This window comes from Mobula hypostoma, chromosome 8 (genome assembly GCF_963921235.1).
Source record: "Mobula hypostoma chromosome 8, sMobHyp1.1, whole genome shotgun sequence".
Lineage (NCBI taxonomy): Eukaryota > Metazoa > Chordata > Chondrichthyes > Myliobatiformes > Myliobatidae > Mobula > Mobula hypostoma.
In genome coordinates, this window is record NC_086104.1 from 100,865,335 (window position 1) to 100,887,780 (window position 22,446).

The 22,446-nt window shown below is 41.8% G+C and overlaps 1 protein-coding gene across 1 annotated transcript in view; it reads left to right on the forward strand.

Moving 5' to 3' along the window:
* Positions 1–22,446, forward strand: part of LOC134350789 (kinesin-like protein KIF13B) — a 285,072-nt gene that overhangs the window by 254,120 nt on the left and 8,506 nt on the right. The window contains exons 35-39 of the mRNA XM_063056478.1: positions 3,736–3,789; positions 5,870–5,987; positions 12,860–12,993; positions 16,315–16,371; positions 19,063–20,233. Coding sequence (XP_062912548.1) covers positions 3,736–3,789; positions 5,870–5,987; positions 12,860–12,993; positions 16,315–16,371; positions 19,063–20,233 — 1,534 coding nt within the window. The remainder of the gene's footprint in view (positions 1–3,735; positions 3,790–5,869; positions 5,988–12,859; positions 12,994–16,314; positions 16,372–19,062; positions 20,234–22,446) is intronic.

Here is a 22,446-nt window from a genome sequence, read left to right on the forward strand (position 1 = left end):
CTCCCCGTGATCGCGTGGGTTTCTTCCAAATGCTCTGGTTTTCTCCCATGTTCCAAAGAAATACGGGTTAGAGGGTTAATTGGGCAGCACAAGCTCAATGGGCCAGAAGGGCTTGTTGCCGTGCTGTATCTCTAAATAAAATAAAACTATAAAATAAAATTTCACAAGACTTAGTTGTGGAGCGTATCTGTCGATTTGGGTTTAAAGAAGCCTTCAAAGAGTTTTATCTGGCTTTATAAAGTGATTTGTTAATATAAATGTAAGCTTTTGTTGTTAATGAGAATGACTTCAATTTCTGTTCAGTTTGTTGGCAACTAAAGAACACTTATTACCAAGAGATGAGTCTCTAGAAGTGGTTTATTTACTATATTCTTGGTACTCACACGTAACCATGTACTCACACGTAACCATGTACTCACACGTAACCATGTACTCGCACGTAACCATGTACTCGCACGTAACCATGTACTCACACGAAACCATGTACTCGCACGTAACCATGTACTCGCACGTAACCATGTACTCGCACGTAACCATGTACTCGCACGTAACCATGTACTCGCACGTAACCATGTACTCACACGAAACCATGTACTCCAGTGACAGTAAAGCATCTCGCCACAGTATTGTCAAGCTAGGTATGGATTGTGACTGCACATCAATGAACTGGCAGAGTTTCAAGTTCAGTCTTAAAGTACAGTGGTGTCACAATTTCTCATTAGTACTGACCACTGATTTATGGTGTTAAGAGAGTTGTATAGTTTGTGTAATGTATTTCATACTATCCACAGAGCATGGCTGTCAACTAATTCCAGTTATGAAACATAATTCATGTGGAAGCAAATCACATTAATTAAGTTAATTAATAAAATGTATCCCTTAATTTTGGTCATTCATAAGAAACTTGTAATTTACACTGTCATACATATTGTCTGCACTTTGGGAAAATATTTTCCATATTTTCCTAAAGCCTCAGCAGTTTGGCTTTGACATCGGTGCTTGTGTGTTCACAAACCTGCTTAAAACAAAGCTTTGGCAATTCAGCCATGTCCCAGCTGATGGTCAAACCAGTACAAAGTGCTGAATGTTTCTGAAAGCCTCTGACATTAAAACCTATCAAACATTAATAAAACCATATCAATTTAGTAAAACCATATCATATTAATAAAAAATATCAAATATTTTATTAAACACAATGGAATCATAGAGACATTGCAGCACAGAAACAGGCCCTTCGGCCTATCTAATCAATGCTGAATTATTATCCAATCAACCTCCATACACCACCCATCAATGTACCTATCCAAACTCCTCAAGTGTTGAAATCGAACTTGCATCCACCACATCCGCTGACAGTCTGTACCATACGCTCACCACCCTCACCACCCTCTGAGTGAAGAAGTTCCCCTTCATGTTCTCCTCAAATATTTCACCTTTCATCCTTAACCTGGTATGACTCCCTAGTTGTAGTCTCACCCAACCTCAGTGGAAAAAGCCTGCTTGCATTATCCTATCTATTAATAGGCATCCGTTAGTCTCGTGAGACTAACGCAAGCCTGGGCAAGGTTGTATGGAAGACCAGCGGTTGCCCATGCTGCAAGTCTTCCCTCTCCACGCCACCGATGTTGTCCAAGGGAAGGGCAATAGGGCCGATACAGCTTGGCACCAGTGTCGTTGCAGAGCAATGTGTGGTTAAGTGCCTTGCTCAAGGACACAACACACTGCCCCAGCTGAGGCTCGAACTAGCAACCTTCAGATCACTAGACCGACACCTTAACCACTTGGCCGCGCGCCAACAGGTATCCTACCTATACCCTTATAATTTCATATACCTCTAAGAAATCTCCCCTCATTCTCCTACACTCTCTAGGGAGTAAAGCCCTAACCTATTTGGCCTTTTCCTATAACTCAAGTCCCTGTAAATTTCCTCTATACTCTTTCAGTTTTGTGATATCGTTCCTGTAGGTAGGTGACCAGAACTGTACACAGTACTCCAAATTAGGCGTCGCCAGTATTAAACTAAATTCAAAAAATCAAATTTATTGGTATTTTATGATTTAACAATATAATTAAAATTGCAAATTAATTTCCCATTAATTCTTCAGCAGTCCTGCCAAAGACTTAAATTCCTATGTAAGGAAAGGCCATGAGGGCTAATGTTTTAATAATGCAGTGTGCATGCATCATGTACAAGATGTGCTGTTCAAATTTGCAAAAGATTTTTTGATGAGTATACCCTTCCCATAACTTCCCTAGCTTAAGTAGGGGCAAAACATGATGTTAGCAATTCCAACAGCTCAGTGTGTGATTGCCTGTGGAGGTACAGTCCCTTCACTATATGGATGAATTGGTTCAAGAAGGCCACCTCCCGGACCGCTGAGTGTAGGAAAAAATGTTGGCTTTGCCAGCGATGCCCATATCCACCTGAATGAATTGAGGGGAAAAGATACTTGCCTTGTTAGCTTTTGAAGTCTCAACTTGTGTAACATGTACTGCTTGTATTAGATGAGGAATCATTTTGTAAAGCATCATGTTAACTGCTCCACTATAGTACCACCCTGCTAAATAGGCTGGCACTGCTTTCTGTTTCTCTGGAGTGAAGAATGCTGAGGGGGTGACCTTGTATGGGTATACAAATTCATGAGGGGCATGGATCAGGTAAATCCTTTTCTAACTGTCCTATAATTATAGCCTGCTGGTGTAACAGTTGAGTAAATATTTAAAATGGATGTAAAACACAATTTCAAACTTCTTTTCACTGTCACCATTCAAATTTAGATTCTTAGAATTGTACAGCATGGAAACAAATCCTTGTTCATGCTGATCAACATGATTATCTTCACTAATCTAGTTTGTTTACATTGGCCTAGAATCCTCTAAAGTTCCTCTTCTTTCCACTAAACTATTCAAAATGTCTTTTAATCTTGTAATTATACCTGCCTCTCCTACTTCCTCTATCAGTTTGTTCCATATATCCACCATCTTATGGAAAATCTAGCCTCTTGGATCCCCTTTTACCTGAAAACTATGCCCTCCCTCTGGTTTTAGCCTCCTTATTCCTGTAATGAAGACTGTGACCACTTACCCAATCTATGCCCCTTGTGATTTTGTATACCCCTTAAGGTGACCCCTCAGCCTCCTTCACTCCAGGGAAACCAGTGCTAGCCTGTTTAAAAGGGTTTTACTGAGGCATTGCAATTAGCATAACACTTTAGTGGTCGCGACTAGGGTTCCATTCCTGCTACTGTCTGTTAGGAGTTTGCACGTTCTCCACAAGGGTTTCGCCTCGCACTCCAAAGATGTACTAGTTAGGGTTCGCGTGTTGTGGCACACTATGTTGGTGCCTGGCATGGTAACTCTTGCAGGCTGCCCCAGCACAATCCTCAGACTGTATTGGCTATTAATACAAGCAACTCATTCCACCGTGTATTTTGATGTGCATGTGACAAATAATGCTAATCTTTAAAAGATTTAAAAGATGTAGAATTACCTTCTCTCATTTGAACATTTGGACGTACTATGATGCCTGAATAGCATCAGAATCAGGTTTATTATCACCGGCATGTGTCAGATATAAACTAGATTAAAAGTAGTGCAAAAACAGAAATAATATATTTTTTTTTAACAAGTGAGGTAGTGTCCATTTAGGAATCGCCTGGCAGAGGGGTAGAAGGTGTACCTGAATCATTTAAAGTTCCTGTAACATGTGTCTTTCTTGATCTTTTTTCTTTAAAGTTATCTGGGAGCCGACATGACCTCAACACAAGATCGAGCCTTGAACGTAACAAGGTAACCACATTTTAACTCAAGTATAACACAGAATATTTGTTAATCTGCTCCAATCAATAATTCCCTTCATGATCAAAATCAGATTTTGATCATTAGTCCTGATTAACTGAATCCAGAGTAAGATTATAAAAAGTAAGAACAGCAGCAGGCCATTCGGCTCATTAAGCTTGCTCCATCTTTCAGCAAGATTGGCAAATCTAACTTTGACCATTTTTTTTTTGCCCCATCCCATAATCCTCAATTCCCTTGTTGTCTAAACATCTATCCACCTCAGCTACAAGAATTCAGCATTCCCAGGTCTAGGATAAGGAATTATAAACACTCGCAGCCTTTTCATAGAAGAAATTCTTTGTCATGTTTGCCTTAAGTGAGATTTGCCTATTCACACTATGCCTTCTGGTCTGTGAAGGCCTGTCAAGTCTCTGAAGAAAATTACTTTTGCGTAAGCATCTCAAATAGTTTTGTTCAACTTTCAAGAGATGCAGATGCTGCTGATTTATAAATTCTGCAAGCTGATGAGATTAAACTCATCATGGTAGCATAGTGGCTAGTGCAATGCTTTACAGTGCCAGAGATCGTGGTTCAGGTCCTGCCACTGTCTGTAAGGAGTTTGTGCATTCTCCCCACGTGGGTTTCCTCACACAGTCCAAAGCCGTACGGATTACGAATAGTAAACTGTGTGTTGGTGCCAGAAGCATGGTGACACTTGCAGGCTGCACCCCCACCCCCACCCCCACCCCCAGCACATACTTGGACTGTGTTGGTCATTGATGCATACGACACATTTCACTGTATGTTTTGCTGTTTAGGAGTACATGTGACAAATAAAGCCAATCTTTAATCTGTCATGTTAGGAAGGAATTTCTCCTTTTATATAACCAAGTAAGAATTACAGCATGGAAACAGGCCATCTCGGCCCTTCTAGTCCGTGCCAAACCCTTACTCTCACCTAGTCCCACCGACCTGCACTCAGCCCATAACCCTCCATTCCTTTCCTGTCCTCAAACCTTTCATCCATTTGTGTTCATTGTTATTACAGTGCCAGGTTCCATAACAATCATCTTTCATTACTTGGCAAGCAATCAGTAAATACTGAAAAGTGATTGCCTATCAAATTTTATTCTGTGTCAATTACTAATACTAATTACAAAACCACTGCAATATCTTGAGTGTCAGTTAGTGTTTTCTCCAGATTTCAGTGTTGTAGAACATAGAATACTACAGCACAGTCCGGGTCCTTCAGCCCACAGTGTGCCAACCTTTCAACCTGCTCTAAGATCAACCTAATCCTTCCCTCCCACACAGCCCTCCTCATCCATGTGCCCACCTAAGAGTCTCTTCAATACCCCTAATATATCTGGCTCCACCGCCATCCCTGGCAGCATCTTGCATGCATCCACCACTCTCTGTGTAGTTTTTAAAATAACTTACCAATGACATCCTCTCCTCACCACCCCCATACTTTACTCCAGTCACCTTAAAATTATCTCCCCCCCCCCCTCCCGGTTATAGCTATTGCCACCAAGGGCGCAAGTCTCTGGGAATTCACTTGATCTATGCCCCTTATCACTTTGTACACTTCTATGAAGTTGCCACTCATTCTCCTTCACCCCAAAGAGGAAGGGCCTTGGCTTGCTCAATCTTTCTTCATTAGATTTGCTCTCTTATCCAGGCAGCATCCTGGTAAATCATAAAGAGGTGGATTTAAAACATTGCTACTTGAGTGCTTGGCCCATAGTTGTATGTATTTTTGTTAGTTATAGTATAAACAATATGGTAATGAGAGGCCTTCATGTTGGTTACTACCTTTTTGAGGCATTGAATTTTGAAGGTGTCCTCGATGTTGGGGAAGCTAGTGCCCATGATGGAGCTGGCTGAGTTTATAATCTTCAACTTTTCCGATTCTGTACATTGGCACCTCCATACCAGATGTGTTGTAAGAAATGAGTGAGAGAAAAATTCTGTGGGGTGAATTTCATTTTACAACTTAGTTTATCATCTTCCTCATTTTGTCCTTTAAAGCAGGGAGCCAAAAGATCAAGGTAAAATGGTAAATGAATCCTGTGTTTTTCCTGGGCAGAGCCGATGGGAGAGTCACCAGGACATATCCATGGCTGCACTGCAGACAAACAAGAAGACGCCTCCACATTGTTCCCCAGTGTCCCGCTATTCATTGCCACCCCAGTCACAAGATGCAGGTGAGAACTGGGCAAAGAGGACACTCGGAACAAATTTAGGTTTATTTCAAGGGATTCCAGGCAAGCTGAAACATCTGAGTCATAAAGTTTTGAAGCAAGTGGAATTTCAGCTCTATGAAGGGGAATAAACAGTCAATGTTTCCGGTCAAGAGGTTTCATCTGTCCTGATAAGGGTCTAAGCACGAAACGTTGACTGTTTATTCTCCCTGTATAGATGTTGCCTGACTTGCTGAGTCCCTCCAGCATTTTGTGTGTTGCTGTGGATTTCCAGCACTGGCAGAATGTGCTATGTTTATGAATCATAGCTCTGTTACATAGAACAGCACAGTACAGGAACAGGCCCTTCAGCCCATGGTGTCTGTACAGACCAGGATGCTAATTCAAGTGACCAATTCACCTTCCTGCACCCCAATTTTCCCGACTTCTTCATAGTTGTAGAGCGCTACAGCAAGAGACAGCCCCTTCGGCCCATCTTGCCCATGCCAGTCTTACTCTGCTTAGCCATCAGCCTGTCTGAATGCCTTAAGCATTGCTGCTGGACCTGCTTCCCTGGCAGTGTGTTTCAGGCACCCACCACACTTGAGTGTGAAAACAAAACCTGTCTCAAGAGCCTCCTCTAAATCTGTGGAGTTCTTTGCCTGGTTACATCAGAAACTGCATGAAGACTTGTTTGCTCTAATGCTCTAGACATTCATGATATGGCCAGATTCTTCAAAAGGTTTGAGACAACCACTCAAACCAGAGCTTTTGTACATTCAAAGGAGATCTTTAGATGTGATGGCTGAAGGATAGAGTGGAGCACAATCACATTTCCTAGATCCATGTGCCAGGAGATGTAGACAGGTTGAATACAAAAATCTTTTGTTACTTATTGGTAGGAAGAGTACAAGAACTATTTTTAAATGGTGAGAATCTAATAATTAGCAAATTGGTGTGTTAGCTCATGAAATATAAGCAGGTTTTTTCCACTGAAGTTGGGTGGGACGACAACCAGAGATCATGGGTTACGGGTGAAAAGTGTAAGGGGAACATAAAGGGAAACTTCTTCACTCTGAAGGCTGTGAGAATGTGGAATGAGCTGCCATCACAAGTAGTGCATGCGAGCTCAATTTCAACGTTTTAAGAGAAGTCTGGATAGGGACGTGGACAGTAGGGATGTGGAGGGCAATGGTCCTGGTGCGGGTCGATGTGAGTAGGCAGTTTAAATGGTTCGGCATGGAATAAATGGGCCAAAGGGCCTGTTTATGCTGTACTTTTCTATGACTCTGTGATGCTATGAGTCAAACAGCCAAGTCATTGGGTATATTTAAAGCAGAGGTTTTTTAGGTTCTTGATTAGTGAGGGCGTAAAGGTTACAGGGGGCTGGAGAATGGGGTTGAGAGGGATGATAGAATGGTAGAGCAGACTCCATGGGCCGAATGGCCAAATTCTGCTCCTATGTATTGTGCTCTAAACTTCCCCCTCATTTTATCCCCACAATATCTCCTCTAGCATTTGACTTTTCCACCCTGGGAAAAAGACTCTATCTCTGCTCCTCGTAATTCTGTGTTTCTATCAGGTTACCCCTCAGCTTATGATGCTCCAGGGGAAATTACTGAACTTTGTTCAACTTCTCCTCATAGTTAGTAACCTTAGTTTACTGTTCTAATTGTTTCATATGATGCATTACCCTATTTTTTAAAAATAAAACTTGCATCCCTAAAGAAAAGGACAGTGCAGATGCATTGTACTTGAGCTGAGGAACATGCACACAGTGGCCACTTTATTAGGTACAGGAGTGGGACACAGTGTGCTCTCCTGCTGCTGTAGCCCATCCACTTCAAGGTTCAACGTGATGTGCGTTCAGAGATGACGCTCTCACACCACTGTTGTAACGCGTGGTCACCTTCCTGTCAACTTGAACCAGTCTGGCCATTCTTCTCTCTCATTAACAAGGCATTTTGCCCACAAAACAGTTACTCTCTGTATGTTTTTATTTGTTGTTTGCACCATTTTTTGTAAACTCTGGAGACAGTTGTGTGTGAAAATCACACATCTGCAATTTCTGAGGTACTCAAACCACCAACAATCATTCCATGGTCAAAGTCACTGAGATCACATTTCTTCCCCACTCTGATGTTTGGTCTGAACAACAACTGAACCTCTTGATCATGTCTGCGTGCTTTTATGCATCGAGTTGATGCCATATTTGGCTGATTAGATATTTGCATTAATGGACAGGTATACAGGTGTAACTAATAAAGTGGCCACTGAATTTATCTCCCCTTCAATGAAGTGGTTTCCATCTGGGGTACTTTACTTTTTCAAATTGCGAAAGAAGAGCAGATGTTGGAAATGATGAGCATCTGTGAAAGGTGGAGTTCGAATGAAAGGTCAACAACAGGAAGCAATATCTTTGTTCCCATATTTGTGCTTCCTCAGTATTTCTATTGTTTTGTTTTTGTTGTATTAGGTTTCTCCTCCATCGTAAAAAAAAACCCAATAAGTGGCTGTCTTTTATGGAGTTTGTTCCTTTGACCCAAATTGTCTTTTATTTCATGAGCTCTCTTTATTTGTTGATGATGCATACATCAGACCTGAATTTTGCAGGTTTACTATCATTGACGTGACATTGAAATTTGTTGTTTTGCTGCAACAGTACAGTGAATACATTTTAAAAAAACTAAATTACAGTAAATGTATATGAAAAATTTCAGTAGTGCAAAAAGAGAGTTAAAATAAACATTTCCAGTACCTCTTCTGCTTGTACTTTATTGAGATTTAAAGTATTTTGTAATTCCTTTAACTGATGTGAGTAAAATTAGTTAAAAGTTACAACTTTCTATTTCTTGCAAACCTTGTAATTTTGTAAACCCTGTCATGTAACCCATGCTGTAGAAACACCCTGTTCATTCAAGCTACCACTGTGTATTATGCCTAATCCCTATAGATCTCGGCAGCTCCCTTAGGGTCACTTTGAATAGATGGTTAACTAAAATCTATTTATCATAAGTGTTTAAGATTTAGCCGTCGACCTTTTTTTCAATCCAGACAAAGAGAAAAGGGCAGCTAACTAAATATTATTCTAATTCATGATTAAAAATGTGCAGATTGGTAATCCAGTGCTCTGGCAGATGCATTCCACTCAATATATAACCAGGTTTTGTTAGAGCAAATCACCACACCAAGATCAAAGTTTAAAATAAAGTTCAAATTAAATTTATTATCAAAATGCATATATGTTACCATATACAACCCTGTGATTAATTTTTCACATGCATTCACAGGAAAGAAAACAAATACAATGGAAGTAATAAAAAGTTATGCATAAACAAAGACTGATAAACACTGAAAATAAGTCTTCAGTGCAGAAGAATATCCTTATAATCCACAAAACTACCAACATAGTGAGTATATTCACATAGTAAAAGTCACAGCGATTCCAGAATTAGGTTTAACATCACTAACGTTTGTCATGAAATTTTGTTCTGCGGCAGCAGTACGTAATAAAAAGGTATAATTACAATAAATTAAATAAGTCAGGCAAAAAGAGAGCAAAAAATAAAAACCTAAAATAGTGAGGAAGCCTACATGGGTTGAATGTCCATTCAGAATCTGATGGCAGAGGGGAAGAAGCTGTTCCAGTTGCCTAACTTGGATTAGAGGGCTAGAAGGCATCCATTTGTTACAGAGTTTTAGCGACCCAGGATGTGGTGGAAGCAGATACAACAACATTTTAAGAGGCATTTAGGCAGGCACACTGACAGTCAAAGAATTGAGGGATGTAGACCATGTGCAGACAGATGGGATCATTAGCATTGTATTCAGACAGCATAGGCTGAAGGTTCTACATAAAACAGCACAGCACAGGCCCTTTTACCTTGCTCCAAGATCAATGTAACCTTTCCCTCCAACATAGCCCTTTTTTTAAAAATCATCCAGGAGCCTATCAAATGTCCCTAATTTATCTGCCTCTACCGCCACCCCCACCCCCAGTAGCCTGCTCGGGCATCCACCAGTCTTTGTTTATATATTTTAAAAAATGCCTACCTCTGACATCTCCCCCAAACTTTCCTTCACTTGCCTTACACTGGTGTCCTGATTCTTCTAGTCCTTCTAATGGTGGTTCTGTGCTAGTTTATTGATCTGGAGTTCAGTCTTAATGTAGAACATTACAGGTCTTTCGGCCCACAATGCTGATCTTTTAGCCTACTCTAAGGTCAGCCGAACCCTTTTCTCCTACATAGTCCTCCATTTTACTTTTGTTCCTGTGCCTATCTAAGAGTTTCTTACATGCCCTAATGTATCTGCTTCTATTGCTACCCCTACCAGTGTTTCCAAGCACTTGCCCATCTGTGTTAAGAACGTACCTCTGATATCCCACCCAACCCATAATTTCATGGAGTCACCTTAAAATTATGCCCCTCAGTATTAACCATTTTCATCCTGGGGCAAGTCACAGGCTGTCCTCTTAAGTTATGCCTCATATCATCCTGTACATCTCTATCAAGTCACCGTCATCCTCCTTCGCTCCAAAGAGAAAAGCCCTCGCTCACTTAGCCTGTCTTCATAAGGCACATTCTCTAATCCAGTCAGCATCCTGGTAGTTCTTCCCTACACCCTCTCTAAAGCTTCCAGTTTTCCTATAATGAGGTGACCAGAACTGAACACAGTACTCCAAGTGTGGTCTAACCAGAGATTTATGGAGCTGCAATATGACCTTGTAGCTCTTGAATTCTTTTTAAGCATTATAAGTTTCATTAGAGATTTAAAAACCAGCAATAGTGCTTCTGTGTGTCTGCTGTTTGTGTCCCGAGAGCACGGGTCTGGGACTTCAAGAATAGCCTTAGTGAGTAATTGCAGTCCATTCTGTGGAGACTATTGGCTTGGTGCTCCACATTTAAAATGGTGGGTGGATTGTCTCATTGTGAACATGTATAAAGCAACATTCATTGAGGCAAGTGGAGAGTATTTCATCACAACCCTGGCTTCTGCCTTGTATATGTGAGAAGGTTTCGGAACTCAGTTATTTGCTGAAGATAACCAGCCTGTTTATGAGTCACAGCAGTTAAGTCCCTTGCTGGGTCCAGTAGAATGACGTAAATCTGACAATATTTCATCAATAATATTGAACTTGGCCTATCTGAAAAACATTGCTGTGCTGGGACTAACAATCTCATATTTTCCCCATGCCACTGTGCTGGAATAATGGAATCTGTGTTTCGGTAAGGAATTTCAATCATATGTCAACGTCGATCCAAATTTACATCCAGTACAGGTTGGTTGTAAATATATGCTTTACATTCTCTGTTCATCCCTCTTCCAGTGTGTCTTTTTGTTTTGTTCACAACTTGTATGTGCTATCTTTTTAATTGATGCAGCAAACCTGTACAGTTGAAAGGAGATCATAATTTTGCAGTCAGTTTTTAAATGAACTGACCACACTTGCTGAAGGAATTGAGCAGCTGACTGACTCAATGTCTCAGGATTTAGTGTGAGAATGCCAATCAAAGAATTGGAGTATCTGCTCATCACCAAAATGGATCTTCTGTAGTCCTGAGAACACAGAACAGGCCCTTTGGCCCACGATGTTCTGTTGAATCTCTAACTAACTACAAAATCAGCCTAACCCTTCCCCCTTCCCTCCCATGTGGCCCTCCATCAATTTTCCAGGAAACCTGAGTCTCTCTGGTGCTGTTGTGCTTTACTGCCATTGGGAAAAGATAAATAAACACAATTTAAATAAAATGACGATCTTACTGCAATTTATTTCGAAAAAGATCTTGAAAAATAACTTTTTAAATTGGTATCACTGCATTGATCTCTCATACCTAAAAGATGAATTCTTCATCTCTCCGTCGTCCTTGTTGCACCTTTTTTTTTGTCTGCCTGCATTGCATTTTTTCTGTGATGGTAACACTTCAATCTGCTTTCCTGTTCATTTCCTTTTATGTGTGCATGGAATGATCTGACTGGATGGCATGCAAGCAAAAGCTTTCCACTATGTCAGTGCATGTGGCAATAAACCAATCTCGCCAACACCTCTTTAGCATAGCTTAAGATGTCTTTCTGTCGAGAAGTCTCTACATCTGGTCAGTACTCAAGTCTTTCACTTTGTTCTGCTGTCATGGGGTGCTTCTGAAGAGCGTTGGATACTACAGTACAAACGTGTTTTTTAAAGATAGATCTGAATTATAGTGAAAGATTGAATAGGTTAGGACTTTATTCCTTGGAATGTAGAAGATTGAGGGGAGATTTGATAGAGGTAAACAAAATTATGAGAGTATAGATAAGATAAATGCAAACAGGCTTTTTTCATTTAGGTTAGGTGAGACGACAACTAGAAGTCATGAATTAAAGGTGAAAGGTGGACTATTTAAGGGGAACAAGAGGGGGATCTTTTTAACTCAGAGGGTGGTGCGAGTGTGGAACAAGCTGAAGAGCAGCAAGTGGTGGATGCTGGCTTGATTTCAACATTTAAGAGAAGTTTGACCAAGTAGATGGATGGGACAGGGAAGGAGGGTACTGGTTGATAGGACTAGGCAGAATAACAGTTTGGCATGGACAAGGTGAGCCAAAGAGCCTTTTTCTGTGCTGTCGTGTTCTCACTGTATTTCTGTTCTATTTGAGAATGATTCTTTAAGAATGCTTTATCTGATTTGAGATAAGGGCCATATCTGATGTTGAGGCATTGCCCACAGCGTGGGTGGTAGGGTATGATGGAAGGACACCTTAGGGATGAGTTTGTGGAAAAGTGATTGTATTCGGGATGGATCCCCTTTTGATGAATATGGTGCCATGCTGGTTGCAGAGAAAACTTCTTTTGTCCATCCTCGCCATCTTGCTTATAGGGAAATTGGTGAAACAATGTCGGTGTTGTCATCTTTTCTCAGACTCGTTGTCAGTGCTGGCAGCCTCATACTTGACTCCAGTGAAGGCCTTTGTACCTCAGATGCCCAAACTTCTCAAATCACTTTTCCCTGTACGAGATGAGGAGAAGAGAAAGTCGCCTTCTCTGCCAAGTCAGGTGAGGAATTGTAACTGCATGCATGCTGCAATATTCTTTATACTCAGATTTACTTCATTTTCTTTTCATGGTGGGTGCAGTAAGGATGCAAGTGACTCTGCTCTCTGTGAAGGGAGCTAATTGAAATCAGAAATGCAAGTCTGGCAGCTACCGTGGAAAGAGAAATAGAGATAATGTTTCAGTGGACAGCATGGTGGCGTAGCAGCTAACATAATAGTTTACGGTGTCAGCAAATCATTCCACTATGTTTGTACATTCACCCCGTGACCACATGTACTCCCTCTGGGTGCTCCACTTTCCTCCCACAGTCCAAAAAGATGGACTGGTTACGGTTAGTATGTTGTGGACATGCTATGTTGACACCGGAAGCATGGCGACACTTGCAGGCTGCCACCAGCACAATCCTGAGACTGTGTAGGTTGTCAGTGCATTTCACTGTACGTTTTGATGTACATGTGACAGATAAAGCTAATCCTTACAGTAAGAAACTCTGTGCAATTTTGAATTGCAGAGAAGGGGAAATTAGGTGGTCAGAAATCCAAATGTCTTTTTTTTGTCCCAGTCTTTAAAGTTTCCATGTCAGTGATCTAGAACCACAGGGTTTCCAAGTGACCAGTCTGTTTAAAATCAAATAGCTTGCTTGAATGACACCCTGCCGTCATCTTGAATATACATGCCTGGCTCTTAATGTACACCATTTCCAGCCAAATGCTCACATGCTCATTCTGAAGGACAGGTACAGAAGGCAGATCAACCCTGCATATTATCCTTTCCTGGAGCTGTGTTTAACCTCCGCACTGTTGGATCAGAATCCTCTCAGCACTTCTCAACACAAGACAGCAGTGGTTGATGGTGCCATCTCTCCAGTTATTAGATGGGGCTAACAAGTCCTGTCCTCCCCATTGATGATTTTGGCCTTGACTGAATTGTAAACTAAAATTAAGTGCAGAGGTATTGGCAAGTTATCATGAACATGGCAGGTTCAAACAGTAGGTATTCTCCTGATATGTCCATCAAACCAGGCTATGTAGGACTGAGGTATCAATCAGTTTAACCAATGATAATATTTGCAGAGTGGGATATGGAAAGCTCTGGGAAACATTTTCTGAATTTGATTGGAAATATATATTGATTGTGCTGACTGGGTTTTCAATTTGGACCAAAATGTCCCTGAAGTAAATGAAGACTACCTCAAAGCTCAGAGTATATTTATTATGAAAGTATGTAGACCATATACAACCTTGCAATTCATCTTCTTGCAGGTAGCTACAGAACAAAGAAACACAACAGAATCCACAGAAAAACCCACACTGCAAAGACGGTCACACAACTAACATGTGGCGGGGGGGGGGGGTGAGAAAAGAAAAAAAATCATGCAGACAATAAAGAGTAAACAAATAATACACAGAAGAAGGACCGGAGTCCCCGAAAGTGAGTTCACAGCTGTGAAGCCAGTTTGGTGCTGGGGCAAGTGCCGATGGCTGCAGGCTACAGCTGCAGAATCAGTTCAGTGCTGAGGCACATAAAGCTTCACTGTTAGGGAATTTCCTTTTCCACACAAGACTCAAACCCAGGTATTTGTTAGGAGACTCTGTTTACGTGAGACGAGGAGCTGTCCCTCCAGAGAGCAATGACTCCTCTTACAATCAGTACACGTACCCTCTTCATAGTTGATTCTAACGGGTATGGTTTGTTCAACATTTCCATATTTGATATTCTTCTAAACAAGCTAGAGGGAAGACATCTAAGTTACGTAGCTTAGTGGTGTACAGCTGTAGGCTAGAGGTCTGCATCACATAGTCTTGTGTCTACAGCAGTAGGCTAGAAGGCTACACCAAGATCTTCTGCTGATCCAGGCATTAAGCAATACGGACACAAAATTCTATAGTCTCGTCAAGGTATTTACCTGACCTAGCTGGCCAAAAATTCTCCATGCTCACAGAGCAGTGAGCTGAACGCCAGTTTGTCCTTTGCTCTCTGCCTTAACGCATTAACCTTTATAATTTGGCACGGCACTTCAGTTGGCTAAACATTGGTTTATTTTTCATTCTTGGGGCCCAGGCCCCACCGCTTCAATATGGCTCAAAGTTTCAATTTGGCCTTAATTGTCCAGTCCAGCACGGCTGCCGTGGCCTTGCCTGCATTCTCGACAGTCCAGTTCACTGAATCATTCAGGATACCACAAAAACGTCGGCTTGTACAGACGGTTCAAAGGCACAGTGCCCAAAGGGGAATTACAAGCTGCAGATTGCAGTGATCACAGCCCCGAAAAAGTATAGTATATTTAATAGAATAGTTAGTAGTTTTGATAGCTTTGCAAGATGCTGCTGTGTTTTGCCAGCGCTATCTTGGAATCTTTCACTAAAGGTCAAGGGGTTATTAATATCCCTAATATTTAGCTAATTTTACAGTTTTCTCATTTTTACGCTGCTGTTAGTTTTTTTTTTCCATTCCATTCTACTCCACCCCACCGATCCCCACCCTGCCCCACCAACCTCCTCTCTGGAGTGGAATATTGGATCTTTTGGTGTCCAGATGCAGTCAATGCAACAAAGCTGTGGTTAGATTGGGAAGTGACTGACTGGTGCCTTGTGACTTTATTCATCAAGTGCAGCGCCTTCACTTGGCTGGTTGTAATAAATCAGTGCTGATTTTCGAGTCAGAGCACACAGAAATAGGCAACGTGCCCCTGCCAGCCTCGTACTCTTCATCTTCACCGTTATGGTAGGTGAGATGGATTTCCACCCTGTCACCCATCTGTACTAACCTCATTTAATAGCAGTTGGTCAGCAGCCTGCCTACCTTTATTTTAGGACAAAACAAATGTAAAGGAGAGCATTTTTATATAGGATCTTCACAAATTCTTCATGTCTCAAAGTCATGAGAATTCTACAGTTTAGAAACAAGCCCTTTGAACCCTCGTGTTAATTCCATATCCCTCTGGGCCCTACTCATCCATGAATCTGTCCAGATGCCTCTTCAATGTTATTATTGTCCCCGCCTCCTTTGTCAGCTCATTCCAGATAAGCAATTACTTTTTGTGTGTAACATTTATCTCTTTTAAATCTCATGCCCTTAAACCTATGCCCTCTAATGTTAAGCACCCCTATCCACTGGCTGTGTGCCCTGCTTTATACTCACTGAATATTATATTAAAATGCAGTTTTTGTTTTGATGTTGGGTGGGAACATGAAATAGTTTGTGAGACCTTTTGTTCTTTGGTAAACAAGAATTGTAAGTGGCAATGTGAGGAATTTAATGTTCTGACTTTTTGAGTGGTATTGAGTTTATGATAATTAATGATGATATTTCTTTCTGTAGTCTGTTCCCCAGATTTTAGTGCATTCCGCTAGCCTCGATGTTGAACAGAACAAAGATGTAAGTATATAAAACCTGGGTTTGCAAAGATTCAGTGCTACATCACATGCTTTTGTAATATCTTTGACTCTTCACTGTGTTTTCACTAAATTATGAAAGATGGCCAACATTTGTAACTATGAAAATGGACAAGGGAGAGCCAGTGGATGTAGTGTAGCTGGACTTTCAGAAAGCCTTTGATAAAGTCCCACATAGGAGATTAGTGGGCAAAATTAGGGCACATGGTATTGGGGGCAGAGTACTGACATGGATTGAAAATTGGCTGGCTGACAGAAAACAAAGAGTAGCAATTAACGAGTCCCTTGCGGAATGGCAGGCGGTGACCAGTGGGGTACTGCAGGGTTCAGTGCTGGGACCGCAGCTGTTTACAATATATATTAATGATTTAGATGAGGGAATTAAAAGTAACATTAGCAAATTTGCCAATGACACAAAGCTGGGTGGCAGTGTGAAATGTGAGGAGGATGTTATGAGAATGCAGGGTGACTTGGACAGGCTGGGTGACTGGGCAGATGCATGGCAGATGCAGTTTAATGTGGATAAATGTGAGGTTATCTACTTTGGTGGTAAGAACAAGAAGGCAGATTATTATCTAAATGGAGTCAAGTTAGGAAAAAGGGAAGTACAACGAGATCTAGGTGTTCTTGTACATCAGTCACTGAAAGCAAGCATGCAAGTACAGCAGGCAGTGAAGAAAGCTAATGGCATGCTGGGCTTCATAACAAGGGGAATTGAGTATAAGAGCAAAGAGGTCCTTCTGCAGCTGTACAGGGCCCTGGTGAGACCACACCTGGAGTACTGTGTGCAGTTTGGTCTCCAAATTTGAGGAAGGACATTCTTGCTATTAGGGGAGTGCAGCATAGGTTCACAAGGTTAATTCCCGGGATGGCGGGACTGTCATATGTTGAAAGATTGGAGCGTCTGGGTTTGTATACTCTGGAATTTAGAAGGCTGAGAGGGGATCTTATTGAAACATATAAGATTATTACAGGAAAAACAGGAATTCTGCAGATGCTGGAAATTCAAGCAACACACATCAAAGTTGCTGGTGAACGCAGCAGGCCAGGCAGCATCTCTAGGAAGAGGTACAGTCGACGTTTCAGGCCGAGACCCTTCGTCAAGGTCTGACGAAGGGTTTCGGCCTGAAACGTCGACTGTACCTCTTCTTAGAGATGCTGCCTGGCCTGCTGCATTCACCAGCAACTTTGATGAAGATTATTACGGGATTGGACACGCTGGAGGCAGGAAGCATGTTCCCGCTGATGGGTGAGTCCAGAACCAGAGGCCAGTTTAAGAATAAGGGTTAGGCCATTTAGAACGGAGTTGAAGAGAAACTTTTTCACCCAGAGAGTGGTGGATATATGGAATGCTCTGGAACTGGATACTGATTGTGGATGATCAGCCATGATCACAGTGAATGGCGGTGCTGGCTCGAAGGGCCGAATGGCCTACTTCTGCATCTATTGTCTATTTATAATCATCCCATGTCTCTGTGCACTTAATAATATGTATTTGTAGGCCTGAGGAAATGACTTGGGTCTGCCTTGCAAGTTTGAAAAGCCTATGTGGGTTTGTGTGCCGTGGGTTAAAGGGAGGGCCCAGGAGAGATGTTTAAGTAGACTTTCAAGGAGGGGAGAAACAAAGTGATGGCACTGAGTGACTAACAATGCTTCAGAACTACTGTGATGCCTGCAAGAAAATGAATCTCAAGATAGTATATGGTGCAATATAATACTTTGATAATTAATTTACTTTAAAGCTTGAACTTTTTCCAAATCAGATCACTCTGAGCTTGTTAGCTGGAATATAGAGTCTGAGAAGCCTACCTTAGACTTTGGGAATTGGGCCACACAGTCGCATAGCAGTTAGCACAAACGCTTTACAGTGCCAGCTGTCAGATTGGGGGTCATTTCCTGCCACGTCTGTAAGTACAAACTGAGTTTGTACATTTTTCCCATGACCGTGTGGGTTTTCTCTGGGTGCTCTGGTTTCCTCCCACATTCCAAAGACACATGAGTTAGGATTAGTGAGATACTGTGTTGGTGCTGGAAGCATAGTGACCTCAGCACATCCTCACTGACTTGATTTGACGCAAACAATGCATTTCACTGCATGTTTCGATATACAAATGACAAATACAGCTCACCTTTAATCTTTACCTGTGGTGTGCGGTACAAGACCAGTCAAGGATTGAAGATTATCAACTATTTCTTGTATTTGTATTCGTTACTAAATCTCCTTCAAGAATATTCTTTACTTAACCTGTATAATGAAGATCTCACTCTTGTGTTTGGCTGCTGGTTTGCCGACATAATGGTGACTGCAGTTGAATTGAACTTTTCAAACCTCTGAGTTGCAGTACATGTGTAAGTAGATTTTTAAAAATTACTTTTGAACGATTGTCTCATTTAAGGAATTAGCTCATTACAAACAAGCAAACCTTTTTTTTCAAATATTGGTCAGGTATACCTCTTTTACACTCCCACACACTCTCCTTTGTGTTACCTCATGAACTGGCCCTCACCGTATCTTCTTCCACCTTGGAGGACGATGAGCAATGTGTCAGGTTTACTAATGGTGTTAGCATCATGGGTACCCCATGTACTTCATGCTGGTGGGGTTAGTGACGAGGTGGGTGTGAAATGCACTGTCACCTTGCGAAAACGTCGTGTTTCTCTACATTTCCATCAGGCTCATGAAGAGAAAGCACCTTGTGTCCCAGTGGCAACGACAAAAACTGTCCACCCTACAAACTGTGGAAACGTTCCACTGAAGAGCGAGCTTGCTGACACACCCACCCAGAAACCCCATCAAGAACCTCAAAGTCCTTCCAGTGAAGCTTCAAGTGGCTACTTCTCACACAGCGTTTCCACAGCGACCCTCTTCGAGACGAGCATGTCGACGAACAGTGATGTCAACTCTCTCCATTCCAGACAAGTAACCTCAGATGTGGACATCTCCGCCCAGTCAGAAAACCAAGAAGTATTGCGCTGCGAGGGCTTGGCACAGTCAGGCACTGAGTCAGAGATGAGCCCCAGTTTTGCTGGAGGTGCTGTCAATGGAGTTGAGAATCTGCTGTATCACAGTAATGAAACGAGAGATGATGCTCCTCAGACCTCCAATGAAGTTGGAAGTCAAACCCAACTGCAAAACGCAGACACGGACGTTGGAAAGGGTTGTGGAAGCTTTCACAGTCAATCACTACAGCCCGAGGAAACAGTGGCAAGAGGAGACAGGGAATGGTTCTCATCTGAAAGCACCCTCACTCCCTCTGGGATAACTGAACAACTCTCGACTGAAATGGTTAGCACTCAAATGCCCGCCAAAATCTCCACACCACTTACCATCCAGACTGACACATTGACAAATTTATCACCCGTGCAGAAGCCAGCATCACCATTAACCAAGTCGAAACCCGAGGTGAAAAATGTTGGGGCAGAGCCCAAATCTGTGACTTCCAATCCCTTCAAAATTCAAAGGGTGAGGACGTCTGAATTGAAATCATTCACTGGCATTTTGAGTGATGAAAATACTTGCCAAGATTCTGAAGGTCACCTTGAAGTCAGCACAGTGCCAACAGAACTGTGCCCACCTCAGTCCTTGGACTCAGCTGTGGTGGGGGCGTCGGAGACTGAGAGTGTTTCTGGGACTGTAAGCACAAGGAATGACGATTGTGAGTTACCAAGTGACAAACTTGAAGTGGTTTCAGATTCCGAGGAAGCTGCTGAGACGATCCCTGAGTGGCTAAAAGACGGGGAATATGTCTTAGTCGGTACAAACAAGACTGGTACAGTCAGGTATATCGGACCCACGGAATTTGCTGATGGAATTTGGATTGGAATTGAGCTGGATGTTCCGGCAGGTAAGTGACTGAGAATAGTTTTGTAACTAAAGGAGAACTTCAGTGTTTGAAAAGTACTTTAATTTCATCTCAGTTTCACTTGGTTCTAATATTTCATTTTCCTTTCTTCTGTTCTCTGGTTCTGGAAGGTGCTTCTCATTTCGGTTTCTTTGTTTTATAATTTAATTTTCTTTTTCAGCAATACAACCCACAGAATACTGTTGTCCATAATTGATAAATTTTATTTTAATAGATAATAAATGCAGGAAGGTATTATTAATCAGTTGTGTTGATGGATTGGTCACCTACACACTCTCACCCACCTTACTGATTGGTTGCCTACGCTGTGTCACCTTACTGATTGGTTGCCTATGCTCTGTCACCTTACTGATTGGTCGCCTATGCTGTGTCACCTTACTGATTGGTCAGTCACGCTCTGTCACCTTACTGATTGGTCACCTACGCTCTGTCACCTTATTGATTTGACTTTGTCCATTAGTCAGGGGCATTCAGCAAGCAACAATTGTATGTCACTGTTAAAGCTATGAACTGTTGCACTCCAGCATTGTTTATTAGTTTCTGAGATACTGCTGACGGGGCCAGTGTACAACTTAACTTGTTCAAATGATACATCACAAGCTGCTCAAGCAAGTATTTAAACTGTAAAGTCGACTAAGGTCAAACAGATTTGTTTCTCCAAAACTCCCCCGCCTTACTTTTTCCTCCCAATTTCCTTTTGTGTCAAAATTATCTGCCAAACTATATTAGCAACATCCTTTGCCTTTACCACACCACCCCCCCCCCAACCTATAGATAGAAGTTAAAGTCACTTTTTATAAGTGCCGGTCACAAAAGGCAGAACAGTTTGTTTTTTCACTTGGAACTCATCTTGCAATCAAGGGTTTTTAGAACAGTGAATTGTTTTATAATTGGAGTCAAAATCGGGTTTATTACCACCAGCATACATTTGTGAGAAAAAGTTTGTGAATCCTTTGCAATTACCTGGTTTTCTGCATTAATTACTCATGAAATGCGGTCTGATCTTCTTCAAAGACACAATAATAGACAAATACAATCTGCCTAAACTAATAACACACAAATAATTGTACTTTACATGTCTTTATTGAACACATAGTTTAATCATTCACAATCTAGGCTGGAAAAAGTATGTGAACCTTTGTATTTAATAACTGGTAGAACCTCCTTCAGCAGCAATAACCTTCACCACATGATTCCTTTAGCTGTTGATCAGACTTGCACAACGGCGACGAGGAAGTTTAGATCATTCCTCCATACAAAACTGTTTCGGTTCATCAGTATTTCTGGGATACCTTGTAGGAATAACCCTCTTCAGGTCATGCCACAGCATCTCAATTGGGTTAAGGTCTGGACTCTGACTTGACCATTCCAAAACACACATTTTCTTCCTTTTAAACCATTCTGTTGATTAACTCTTGTGTTTCAGATCATTGTCTTGTCGCATCATCCGACTTCTATTAAGCTTCAGGTGACGGACTGCTTACCCTGTCATTCTCCAGTAAAATGTCTTGATACAAATTTGAATTAATTGTTCCCTTAATGATTGTAAGCTGTCCAGGCCCTGAGGCAGCAAAGCAGGCCCAAACCATGATGCTCCTTCCACCATGCTTCACAGTTGGGATGAGGTTTTGGTGTTGGTGTGCAGTGCCCTTTTCCCTCCAAACGTATCAATATACATTTCTGTCAGAAAGTTCAACTTTTGTGTCATCTGTCCACAGAACGTTGTCCCAGAAGCATTGTGGAACATTCAGGTGCTCTTTTGCAAACTTGAGACATGCAGCAGGTTTTTTTTTGGGAGAGCAGTAGTTTCCTCTGTGGTGTCCTTCCAGGACGCCATTCTTGTTCAGTGTTTTTCTTATAGTGGACACGTGAACAGAGACTTTTAGCAGGTTCTAGATTTCTGCTGGTCTTTTGCTGTTACCCTTGGGTTCTTTTTCACCTCCTTCAGCATTGCATGTTGTGCTCTTGGTGTGATCTTTGCAGGATGCCCACTCCCAGGGTACTGAATTTCCTCCATTTGTAGGCTATGTTGCTTACTATGGACTGATGAACCCTCAGGTCTTTAGAAACAAACGAGAGAAAATCTGCAACACACAGAGAATGCTGGGGGAGCTCAGCGGGCCAGGCAGCGTCTATGGAAAAGAGTACAGTTGACATTTTGTGCTAAAACCCTTTAGCTGTACTGAGAGCAGTGG